Source organism: Emydura macquarii, unplaced genomic scaffold, assembly GCF_026122565.2.
Source record: "Emydura macquarii macquarii isolate MOO-44397 ecotype Brisbane River unplaced genomic scaffold, CSIRO-AGI_Emac_v2 contig_1230, whole genome shotgun sequence".
NCBI classification, from domain to species: domain Eukaryota; kingdom Metazoa; phylum Chordata; order Testudines; family Chelidae; genus Emydura; species Emydura macquarii.
The window spans coordinates 14893565-14906175 of NW_027131367.1; the positions used below are offsets into that span (position 1 = coordinate 14893565).

A 12611-nucleotide genomic window follows, 5' to 3' on the forward strand; every position below is an offset into this window, starting at 1 on the left:
AAGATGGGATGGTGGAAATCAGAGTAGATCCTGAAGTCATGTGTTGCAGGAGGGAGTCCCAGGCAGAGTTCCATTTAACATATATTTCAAGAGATAGTTTTAAGTCCTACTAGCTGGAAATAAATTCAGAGTTAATTCAGGATAAAATGGTACAGTGTTCAAACACTTCACTGGCAAAACTCCCATTGAAGTCGGTGTGAGTTTCAGTGAAAGCAAGAACAGGCTTTCTGTCTTCCATATGATCAGCAGTTCTCAACCTTTCCTGTTCTGTGATCCCATGTTAAAAGAAAAAAACATTTCCAGACTCTACCTCCCACCTACTCATGAAGAAAGGGAGGGTGGCCATAGCTCCTGAGAAACCAGGTCTTAGATAAACCTAATAGGAGGCTTGATCCTGAAAAGCTGCTCATTGCAGTAAAAGACTTCCCATGTGATTGAGGGTCACAGGATCAAACTCTTTAATTATCGTAACTTCCTACAAACTCAGGTAGTAAACTCTTCAGGGCAGGTATTCGGCTAGAAAGAGATCGTCATACACTAATAGACAGCTCATTCTACCTTTCTACAATGCCTAGAAAAAAATAGGGGCCTGATGAAAATCAGGACCACAATTATGCAAAAATCTATGGGTCAAATCCTGCATTCCCTATGCCTGCAAATCTCCTATTGACTTCAAAGGGAGCAGGATCAAAACTCAGAGGGTTAAGTCTGGAGTGGGAGTGCTGGATTTCCCTGTCAAATGCCTACTGCAATTTAAATCTTTGATGTTTTCAAAGGGAGATTAAGGAGGGAGATCTGGATGACAGCTGAGAAATTTGCTCTTTATTCTCCTGCAGGGCCTAAGGTGATCAGACATCCCAATATTAGGGACTTTGTCTTATATAGGCAACTATACCCAGGGCCCCCACATGGGGTGGGGGAGGGTACACTTTACCAGGGCCCAGCCCAGGCTGAAACCCCCATTACCATGAGGAAAAAATTGAGGCTAAATTGTAGATCATGTCTGAGGATATTTATAGAAACTTATTTCCCTGTATCTATTGTCCAGATCTTCTGAGATTCGCAACACGGGAGGGGGCCCGTGTTACAAGTTTGTACAGGGCCCGAAAAAATTATGCTTGGGCCCTGACTGTACCCCTCCCAATAAAAGGGTCCTGATGTTTCACACTTGCTAGCTGGTCACCCTAACTTCAGAGTCAGACTGCAGCAAGGCCGTGGCCGTGGCAGTGAGGGGAGGAGCGGAGCTAGGAGACTGCAGGAAGAGAAGGAAGGGCTTAGGGCCGCAGCAGTACTTTGACACATTTTAGCTTCCTGGGTCTTAGATCCTCTCAGCCAGCTGATGGTTGGACCTCAGCTAGGTGCAGCCTTAAACGTTCCTGCCTGTGATTGGTCTGCTTTGGTGTCAGTCAGCTCATGGTTGAAGTCTGCAGGGGGAGGGAAGACTAGGATGTGCCTGTGCAGCACAGCAACTCAGCAGCAGCTGCCTGGGCTTGGCTAGAGAAGTGGTTCCAATGTGCGAGGGGGGCCCGCGGTTCAGCATCAAGGAGTACAGGTTTGCGGAAGAGCAGGAGGAGCATGAAGGAGATGAGCCGAGGCCCGAGCTGGTGGTGCTGATTCCTGAGGTGCTGATACATCTACACCTAGAGCCCTTCGGTTCGTTGTGCAGCCTGATTTCCTTCCTGCCTCATGAGGACACTTTAGAGGAAGCATAGGGGCCTGGAACTCAGAGCCACGTGGGGTTAGAAGAGGGGTGGGATCTTTCTTTTTATAACAACAAAGAGTCCTAGATTTGGCGTTCTTTACCTGGATTTCTTTGCATCTTTTGTGCTTATCCAATCTAATACATTCCGACCCACAATATGCCACTGTATAGCAGAAATCACATAGAATCATAGACAATTAGGGTTGGAAGGGACCTCGGGATGTGTATGTACAGTCTTCTTAGCAAAAGGGGAATCCCATGTAGATTGGGGACCCTGGGCATTACTGGAAAAAATAAAGGGGGAGCTGAGGACAAGACATTCTAGGAAAGTTGAAAATAAATTTTACAGTGTTTGGCTGATAACTGCACAAGTAGCTGTTAGCAAAGAATTCATAGATATTTACTTTATTGGATGCTTAAAGATGAAGTAGTAAGAAATCAATCCTATGGAATGAAATGATTGAATAGTGGTTTTATTTTTTTAATCTCATTTTCTACATTCATTAAGTTTTGAACAAATAGTTCACATCTGAGGTTTCTCTTAAATTTCCAACTACTGCAAAAATTGGAATTGCCTGAAAAAATATATATATATATTTTTAAATGGTAAAAATGTTATCTGGGCGAGCTGCCTTCATGACAATAAGCGCCTTAGGCCATGTCTAAACAACTCAGTCAAATTTAACAATAGTTAAAGTTAGCTGTTGCTAAACTGAATCCTATGTTTGTTCTGACCTGTATAGACTCCTCCAAACCATGTAATAAATTGCATAATGGTTTTAGCCTATCTCAGATGAACCATCATTGGTAAACTCATTTTTTTTGACAGTGTAGACACAGAGGACCTTCATTTCCTTTAAATTGTGAAGAACCAATAGACCCAATTATCTATAAAATGCACGGAATCACCATATCTAGGCACAAAATGCCTTTAACAGTTTTGCCTGAGTAAAGACTACAGGAGAGAGCTCTTTACTAAGGAAAAATGGGATGAAATCAAGACTGCATGCTTAAATCTTTACTGATCTAGAAAAGTTAACCAAAAGTGGGAGGCAAGTCTTTTCTAAGCAGGAAAGCACTAGCCCTATGCATAATAGCTTCCCTACTTGTAGGGATGTAAAATTTGTTTGCAATTACATGTGAGCAGAAAATAACAGTAAGTCAATTGAAGTAGGTGATCAGGCTCAAAATGAGTGACCAAACTGGGGCTAGAGCAAAAATTCACTAATGTAATATTTTTGTTCCTCTTTCCAAGTGCTCTGAAGCTCATTAAAAGGAGCTTATTATTTCAGGTCCTGGATTCCCAATATGGCATGTACGTTTGGCCCTGTGCTGTGGTTCTTGCTCAGTACCTGTGGTTTCATAGGAGAATGCTGTCTGGCAAGAGAATTTTGGAGGTAAAAGTAACTTCAAAAGATTTATCACAAAAAATTACCTTTAAAAAAATTAGGCTTAGGGTTGCTGTATCTTAAATCTCAATCAGTTTAAAGTTTTGATTTCCTGTTTAATTTACGTGAGCTGCAGGCTTTTTGCCTTTTTCCTCTTTAGGTACATCTAGAATTATAATCAGTCAGGGAGCAGCCTCTTAGCTTTTCTCATTTTCTGTTCTGTTCATGTGTCGTAAGTGGTCTCATTTGTGTCAAATTATTGCTGTGGTAAATTTTCTTTTGTGTGGTTGGCGATTCATTAAGTAGTTTGCAAATTCTTTTGGTCAAACGTTGGAAAAATTCCAAAATACTCAAAAGAGGTGATACAAGTAAAACCCTAAATAAGCCAGGTAATTTTGCAGGCTGGTTTTCAGAAGCAGTACATAAGCCACTGAAGGGACTTCCTGTTAAATAGAAGTTTTACCCACATATGAACTCAAGATGTAGCTTTTTGAATTTAATAACTTACGTTTTAAGATGTAGGATTCCATCCAGTTCACTTATTTGCAGAACAGAAACAGGTAAGATTCATGACATTAAGTTTATATCTGTGGTGTACCACTGACTGCTGCTACAGATCAAATACAAATGTATTATCCTCCTGAGCAAGGACTGTTTCGGGGGTGAATATGTTTTAAAGAGTTACCCGTAAAGTCAACTGAAGAATGGCATCATTAGCCAGCTTGTGACAAAATATAGAATATACTCCCCAACCCTTCAGTTATCCTTTGCATTCAATATAGTTTATAAATGAGATTAAAGCCTTTTACTTTGTTTAGATTGGAGCAGGCGTGAGCCTACCTGGTATAGTAGCTGCTAAATGTGGGGCTGAAGTGATACTGTCAGATACTGAAGAGCTGCCTCAGTGTTTGGAAAACTGCCAGCGAAGCTGTCGGCTAAATAACCTTCTAGGGGTACACATTATAGGACTCACTTGGGGCCAAATATCTCCCAATCTGCTATCTCTACCTCCAGTAGACATTATTCTGGCATCTGATGTATTTTTTGAACCAGAAGGTGAGTGACTACTCATAAGCAAATCATGTCTCAAACTTATATAACAATGAGCAAGAGTTAAGTGGTAGTAGTATTTAATTTAATCAAACTATGGAATTTCTGAGGAACTCCAGAATGAGGTAAAAATTATGACTGGCACCAACCTACAGAAGAACCTCCGCTATGAACACTTTAGGAATGGATGTTGTTCGTAACAGATGTTCAAAAATTGAACAGAATGCTTCTTTCAAAAGTTTACAAATGAACATTGACTTAATACAGCTTTGCTACTATGCAGAAGAAAAATGCTTTTTAACCATCTTAATTTAATTGAAACAAGCAGAGTTTCCTTACCTGGTTAAATGTTTTTTTTAAATTTTCCTTTTTTAGTTTACATTTAACACAGTATTGTGCCTGGTGTTTTGGTCTCTGCTAGTGCTTAACTGCAGACTGCTGATTTCAAATACAGAGTGTAGCTGATTGGTCAGTTTGTAACTGAGGTTCTACTGTATTCCCAAAAATCAACTGCAAATTAATGCATGCTTGAAGAAAGTCACTTCTGGGTGTTAAATTGACTAATACTTTTGTGGAAACAAAATCAGTGTATCTTACTGGTATATGCCATAACAATTGAGGAACATTAGAACAGACATGGTCAAAAGAGCAAACATTAGAAATTAAGGGAATGAAAAATGCTACTGAAAGTTAATAACTAACTGAAAATTAACACCATGGTTCCTAGCTTTAACTTACAATAAATTACTGTAGAATTGTATGTTCCAGTCTTCCTAGATAACATTAGCTTTCTGAAGTTATTCTAATCAATACTGCATTGTTAATTTGCAAAGGCATATTTTAGCATGCACAGAACCAGATTACATTTTTTTATTTTAAAACTATATACAGATTTTGAAGACATTATAACGACCGTGTACTTCTTGATGGAAAGGAATCCACATGCTCAGTTTTGGACTACGTATCAGGTTCGAAGGTAATCAAGAGAAATTTACTGGTTTGCATTTTGTCTTAAGACTCCAAAGTCAACAGATATCAGTTTTGGGTTACTAGACTCCCCTTAAAAAAGCACCAGCTACTCTAATTAGGATCAGGGCTCCATGTGTTAGATGCTGTCTAAACACAAACAATCCTTCCCCTGAAAAGTTTGGTTCACAAGCAATTTACAATGCATGGATACAGTGAGGTACAGCCTCATATGTTAATGATTTGTAGTTTCCTCTAGATCTCACAACAGAAGTGAAAAGATATCAGTCAGTTCATGGAGGACAAGGTTGGCATCACTGGTGCCAAAACATAAGTGGGAGTGATATAACAAGAGTGTCTATGCAACAAAAAGCAGGCCTTAAACAATTCAACAGAATAAAATAACGTGGGGGTAATTGTGCAGTTAAACTTTGTTTGTCATTCTTCCTTACTGTACTTAATGCACAGAAGGCTGACAGCAGAACAAGCACTGAACTAAGATTATACTTATCAAAAGTCTGACAGAGTTTCCTTCCTTCAGTTCTGACTGGTCTATTGAAGCTTTGCTGTACAAATGGAAGTTGAAGAATGTCCATGTTCCCTTATGGTCTTTTAATGCTGACAAGGAACAGTTGGCTAGCTCTCCTCTCCCAGGAAGGCATACCATTGAAATGATGATTATCTCACTAGCAGGATCAAGCTACACTTAAGTTATTCCAGTTGTTGATTGATTCAAAAAAATACTTTAGAAAAACTGACTTCAAGCAAGTTTTGGATCAATAGCCTTTCTGTCTGTTATTTGCATATAAAACACAATGCATTTCCTCCACAGATCCATGCTACTAAAGTAATTTATCATGCCCCTAATGGATTTAATATTGTTAATGTATTTCTTTGAAAATCAGGCATACTAATTAGTACATTTTAACAAATGTATTTCATATTATCTTACATTGTATAAATAAATCTGTTGAAAAAGTGTTTGGTTGTGACCTTCTAGGAAGTTATGTTCACATCTAGAATAAAATTATCATCAAGAGGCCTCCTACATCTACTTTAATAGCATCATAAGCATAACAGAAAGATGCATTTATAGTGAAAATCTGGCACCACATTCATGTCTACATTACCTAGCTTACCTGACTTTATAATAGCCTATTTGTAGCTTTCTTCAAAGTCCATGTTAGGGACTTGGCTATAACCTGTTCAGCCAGTTACTATTTCTTACCAGTTTATGATCTAAATGTACTGAATTAGTTCAGTACCTTAAATTTAAATGGCTATGTTCCTTCTATGCAGATTATTAAATACAAAGAGTAATAAAAGATGTAGTTATATTAACTGGTGTTAGCAGTAAGAATTTCCTAGAAGTTCTAGTTTTAGTTTAGTGGCTCACAATTTATTTTAGACATCTGAATATTAGATCTACCCAAAGTTAACGCCATTGTTGACAGTCAGTCTGGAACAAGTGTACCTTGTTCCTGTTTATCTTAAGCACTTTCAAGACTGCATTAACTTTGGTGTGTTGACAAGCCCTTTGATACTCATATCCCTGTTAAGTCTGAATATTAGATAATCAAGACTTTACATGAAGACTTCAAAAGGGCATTGAGACAGTATTTTGATAAACAGGTGGCTTTCTATGTAGTGTTGGCAGGTTGCAGTTACAATTCCATTGATGTCCAGCTCAAGAAACTGCCATTACTTCTCACAAGATTAGCTATCCTCACTTTTAAAGCAGACACAATGGCAAATCCAATAAAGTACTGTTGCACTTGTTCTTTGAACAAACAGGGCTTCAAGATTCCAGAGCTGCCACATGTCACATTGCCTAAGCAGTCAATTTAATATTAAAGATTTGTATTGATTGTTTTGTTTTTTTAAAACATGGTTGTTAGTTATTAAGATTAAATACTAAATTTAGTATTTAAACAGCTTCTCCCTCTTGGTAAAATTTAAAAGCAGTAGACAGTAATGAGTTATTGAAGAGAAGTTAAACATTCACAATATAATTGCAGAGATCTTTACAAGTGAAAAATAAAAGCTCAGACATTACATTGGGAAAAGTTAACATCAAGAAAAATGTTTAATAGTAACTACAAGGACAGTGGTTATAGTACATAATGTCATAAGCAAAAGATACACCAATCAGTACTTACAAAGGAATGAAACATTTGCTCTCTTAACATTACACTTTTCATATGCAAGTTCATAAATGTAGATGGTAAGATTTACCATTCTGGAAAAAATAAGGTGTGTATATCATCAGCTAGATGTGCTCACTGTATGCTCCATTATTTTTATGCAAGGCCCGGGTGACTGGAAGTGCAGTTGTCAGGCATTTTAATTAACTGGACAGCCATTTGTTTCTGCACGACAAGGCATCGTTACACAGGAGCAATCAGGAGAAAACAGGAAACAGCCAAGCACTCTGCACTGCAACACGCCACCTTAACAGCTAACCAGCATTACTCAACTGCTACACAACTGCGCCTAGTGCACAAAAATACATAAGAGAAGAGATTAGAATTGAGTCTGATAAAACAATCCTTTCAAAATCAACTGTCACCTGAAAAGTTTTATACAAATTTGGAATAGAAGATACTATTTAAATTCAAAGTAAATAGCATTTACAGTAAGTTTACATTTGAAGAAGTTTTTGCAGAATTTTATTTAAGGAATGAAGGCAAAATTGAGAACACTTCCTTGACAGTTAGCTACTCGGCATGTAATGGCTGCATGTTTTCTCAACATGAAACTTGAGGCAACAAATTTAGTTACCAATAGTTTTTTAAAAGTCAAACAAAAGTCAGCACTATATAAACAAAAATGAAAATTTACCTCAAACATCCAAGCCAATAATGAAATCGGTAGTCGTTCACTTCACTAAATTACAAGAAATTTGAATAACAGCAACAAAATGGCACATAAAATGTAAAGTCTGCCATTTGAGGCGCAACTTAAACAAGTAAAAAGTTAGACAAAAATGTTACAAAATAACCTTTTCAACAGCTGGTTGCTTATGCCTGGGGTCTCTCCAACAGCCTGAAGATTCAAAGGATCTTTTTCCCCAGAGGCTCCTTTATGTAGATTTCTCATTTATCTGATGCATCTAGGTTTGAAGAGAGAACAGTTCAGCCAGGTTTCCACCATGCATCTGCCCAATTATGTGGATGACTTCAAGTATGCTTCTGGTTGGGTTTCAACTGGCCTTGCCTAATTTCATCAAGTTTTATTTAGGATTGTGTATAATGTGCCACCTCCCCCCCCATTTGTCACCACATTACCTCTAATTCAAAGGCCAAATTTGAAATTCAAAGATGATACTGAAGAAGTTTAATAATCAGTTTAAATTTTGAGTTAGTGAAGAGCAAGCATCAGGCTGTAAATCACACACTTAACTTGAATTCAGCCCATACAAGTTAGTTTCTATAACATTTTGTAATACTTTATAAAGACTTAATTTTATCTTCCAGCTGGCATTCAATACAATCTGATACAGTATCACTAAGTTTAACTTACAATTATTTAACCTTACAGCTATCTCAGGCCCATTTCCATTTTAAAAAAGGACCAAACAGTTTGAGGGGTTAAAGACACACTATCCTTTCCCCACCCAGAATATCCTTAGAAGTCTCTAAAATTAATTTGAGGAAAAACTAGTTTCCATTTTTTTATTGCATTGTATTTGCCATTTCCATACGATTTTTTTTTTTTTTACCTCCAGTCAGTACAATGACCACTGAACTGATTTTCCATTATAGAAGGATAGTGTATCTTTAACTTTTAAAGACAAACCTGCTCCAATACACGCCCACAGAAACTGGTCCCTGGAGGATCAGCCAAATCAGTTAAAATCTGCAAAACTGGCCAATATTCTTTTAGCAAACAGGAGACCGCAGCTTTAAAGGGGAAAATGCAGATGTTGGATAAAAACAGTAAGAAATAGTCATGTTCATTAATAAGTTGCGTCTCATACATTTCATTAAAACCAAACCATTAATCTCTGAACAAAACATAAAAATATGTCATCTGCAGAAAGTCCTTCAGTATTTATTTTCCTAGCCAAATAACTGAAAAGTTGTATTCAAAAAGCTAACAATATGTCCCATTAGGATTCACTTGATTCAGAGTGTTAATATGGTAGAACTACCCCCAATACACCCCACTTAAGTACTATTATGAAGTAACATGCAAATTGCATAGAGCTCCAACTACATTACCATTTTTCTAGGAGGATACAGCTCCTTCCTCTTCGGGAGACTTGGGGGGGCTCTTAGACCTGGATCTGGATTTAGATTCCCTCTTTGAGACAGGTGGGGGGCTTCTAGACCTGGATCTGGATCTCGACCTGGATCGGGATCTGGAGACGGATGAAGACTTGGATTTGGATCTCCTGGCAGACCTAGACTTGGAGGTGGAGCGAGATCGAGAGCGTGTGCGGGATCTGGACTTTGACCGACTGTAGCGGGAGCGACTGCGGGACCTCGATCGACTCCTGCTCCTGGATCTGCTGCGTCGGCGTCTTCTGGGGCTAGAACGTTAAAATCACTCGGTTAAATGTGAAAAAAGACGTGAGCCGCTGGGCCGGTCAGGGTGGAACAAGTCCCCGCCGGCGGTTAAGAGACGCCATTATTCCCAGGAAGTGGCCTGGGGCTGAGCCTGCCACCCATTCCCGAAACTCCCCGCCGTCATGCACTACCACGTGGCTCGATAACGCTGAGTTTTCGCGCCGATCCCGCCTTCCCAGCCAGGAAATACCCCTCTCGTCCCCTGAGACGCAAGCTCGCCTTCTCCCCCCGCCGTCGCATACGGTACGAGCCACTGGCTCCCCCAGGCGCTCCCTCTCTCTCCTGCCCCCAAACCCATAGTTCCCAATGGCAGCCCTGCCCTCCACCACCTCGGGGGAACAGCCACCCGCCCCTCCCCCCACTTAATGGCCCTGCCAGACTCTCTCACCTGCGGCTGCGGCGTCCGTAGCCGCCTCCGCCATATCGGCGCGGCGGCGGCCCGCGGCGGCTGTGATGGGAATCCGGGGGCCGCCCGTAGCGAGCCATCTGGACGCGGAGCTCCCGGCCGTCCAGCACTGCGCCGTCCATGGCGTCCATCGCATCCTCGGCATCGCGCTTGTCGTGGAAGCGGACGAAGGCAAAGCCGCGGCTCTCCTTGGTGTAGCGGTCCCGGGGGATGTAGACGTCCCCCACCCGCCCGTACTTCTCGAAGACCCGCCGCAGCGTGTCCGGGGACGTGCGGTAGGTCAGGTTATCCACCTTCAGGGAAGTCATGCCCTCCACATCCGGCGGGGGGCGCCCGTAGCTCATGGCGGGCAGTTGCCCCCGAAGGGCGGCGGGACCGGAGGAGAGAAACCCGGCGAAGAGATCAAGGGAGTCGGTAGCGGGTCTGGCCCGGGGGGAGGACCCTCAAGCCAGGAGGGGGGGACGCCGAAACGGGCCCCGGATTTAGGCCGGGAAAGCTCGAGAGAAGGCAAAGTTCACCGGTTCCGTGGAGGCGGCAGGCGGGTACCGCCCTGGGGATCGGCCCGGTGGCGAGGAGACACGGCCGAAGAGGCTGCGAAGGGGGAGGGGAGATCTGCCGCGCAACAGCCGCCCGTCTCTGTCCGCTGTTACTAGCAAATGAGCGAGGCGGCGCCCGCGCCCTCCTACTTAACGCCACAAAATGGCCGCCTCTGACCCGGAAGCGAAGCGGGGCCCCGCGCGCGCCCTCTCGCTAACCGACGTTTTCCGTTGATCATTTTCCCTCCCTTCCCGCGCTTTACGGACGCGGCCGCGACACATCCGCGGCGAGCGCGCCTCAAAATGAATATTTCGGCCGTCTGAGAAAGTGGCCGTTGGCGCGGTCGGGCCGTGACCCCGGATGAGCTTGTCTGAGGCGGGGAAATTTTGAACGAAACGTGGCCCGAAAATCGGGACAAAGACCGAGGCTGAATGTTCATCCCCTAGGGAAAGAAACAAAACCCATCACGGCGGGAAATTTCTGGGGGGAACCTCCCGTGGCGGAGCGGGTCAGGGGGCAGTTGAGGAAGGAAACGATTCAAAATGGCGGACGATCAGCAGAAAGGGCTGGTGGGTCATGTGAGCGGGAAGGGGCGAGCCGGAGGCGGGGTGTCTGTGGGAGTGACAGGGCCAGGCCCAGAAGAAAGCCACGGCGACGGCAGGGAAGGCGCGGCAGGGCCGGGCTGTAGAAAAGTTACAGCTGAAGTGACGCTGCTGCGGACACATTCGCCCCTAGTGTCGTGGGCTGCTCAGTTAGGAACCCGCCGCTTCAGAGACACTGGGCAGGGCACTGCCCCCTTCCCCTCCGCACCCTATGGGCCCTGCTCCCCCCCCCTCGTGCGATGGAGCCGGGCCTTATGCTCCTCGCATGCATGTGTGCATGCTACTGTTGGGCTGGTCAGTCCCCCTTCCTTCCCTACACCTGCCTCACCACAATAGGGGGTCAGTACATGAAGCCCCCCACTCGCCCCAGTGTGGGGCTGCGGATGCCACAGGAAGGCTCCCCACATGCATGTAGGCATTTCCTTTTCAGCCTGCATTCATACACACCTGGATGCCAAAGGTGTACTTTGAAACTCCACTCCTACACATACATTGCCGCAATGTGGGGGGTACAACCTGAAGCCCTCAGCACAGCTATGCATGCCTGCTGTACTACTGTAACGCCAGCATGAAGCCCCAACTCAAGCTGCCATGTGCTGCAGTGTTGTGTCACAGCATTGTGTGAAATTCTTTGCTTTCTCTCTTCCTCACCACCCTCAAACACATACTCCATGTCACTGTGCTGGGATATCCCATGCAAGTGCCCTGCCCTGCCCTGCACCAAAGTGCTGGAGGCAGTGTATGAAAGCAGTTCCCCTCCCAAATACATCCTATCACTTTGCTTGTGGTGCCACGTGAAAGCTTCCCACATCTACTACACACACACACTTTTCATCCTATGGTTGGGAATGCTGCACACAAACCACCCCCCTCATATATACATTGCCACACTACTAGGGATGTGGTGTGTAAAAAGCTCCTCATTCATTCATCTCCAAAGTGCAGGGAGTACCACATGAACCCTCCATGCATATATGTACCCTTTCCAGCAGTGTGAAAGCTTCCCAAAGGTACCTCGTCATATTGCTCAGAGTGCTGTGGGAAAGCCCTTATACTCTGTGACAGTGTTGCTGGTGCTGTGGGAAAGCTTACATGCACATTGCCAAGGTAAATCTGGGGTGCCATGTGAAAGCTACACAAGCACATGTATGCTGCTATGTGCTGCTGGCATGGTATAATAACTCCCTGACACCAGGGAATGGACATCACCTCTCAACAGCTTCCATATCTCCCCTCTAAAGTGCTGGAACCTCAGCTATATACTTCAGTGGCATAAATGAAGTCAAAGACTGTGCTAGCATTTTTCTTCAAATTTCTCACTGCTGCACTACCATGGTATAGCTCCACTAGTGGGACTGTAGCAATAGTGAGAGTACTCGTGTAGACTGG

The 12611-nt window shown here is 43.2% G+C and overlaps 2 protein-coding genes across 9 annotated transcripts; one reads left to right on the forward strand and one right to left on the reverse strand.

Annotated features, from left to right (window-relative positions):
• Positions 1 to 1263: 1263 nt before the first annotated feature.
• On the forward strand, positions 1264 to 6010 carry METTL23 (methyltransferase 23, arginine). Of its 2 annotated transcripts, none has more exons than XM_067547626.1 (5): positions 1264 to 1622; positions 2995 to 3099; positions 3909 to 4146; positions 5032 to 5116; positions 5648 to 6010. In XM_067547626.1, the coding sequence occupies exons 1-5, from the start codon at positions 1512 to 1514 to the stop codon at positions 5814 to 5816; spliced, it is 708 nt and encodes a 235-aa protein (XP_067403727.1). In that variant the 5' UTR covers positions 1264 to 1511; the 3' UTR covers positions 5817 to 6010. The 2 variants fall into 2 exon arrangements, with proteins under 2 accessions (XP_067403727.1, XP_067403729.1); XM_067547628.1 differs by having other exon boundaries at positions 1501 to 1653.
• Positions 6011 to 7168: 1158 nt separating this feature from the next.
• SRSF2 (serine and arginine rich splicing factor 2) lies at positions 7169 to 11013 on the reverse strand. Of its 7 annotated transcripts, none has more exons than XR_010919585.1 (4): positions 10066 to 11013; positions 9330 to 9640; positions 8905 to 9008; positions 7169 to 8218 (listed from the first exon to the last, which is right to left on the reverse strand). XR_010919585.1 is itself a non-coding variant. In XM_067547630.1 (3 exons), the coding sequence occupies exons 1-2, from the start codon at positions 10425 to 10427 to the stop codon at positions 9337 to 9339; spliced, it is 666 nt and encodes a 221-aa protein (XP_067403731.1). In that variant the 5' UTR covers positions 10428 to 11011; the 3' UTR covers positions 7169 to 8218; positions 9330 to 9336. The 7 variants fall into 7 exon arrangements, 2 of the variants coding, with proteins under 2 accessions (XP_067403731.1, XP_067403730.1); XR_010919587.1 differs by having other exon boundaries at positions 7169 to 7599; positions 8108 to 8218; positions 8905 to 9640; XR_010919588.1 differs by lacking the exon at positions 8905 to 9008 and having other exon boundaries at positions 7169 to 7599; positions 8108 to 8218; positions 10066 to 11011.
• Positions 11014 to 12611: the final 1598 nt, after the last annotated feature.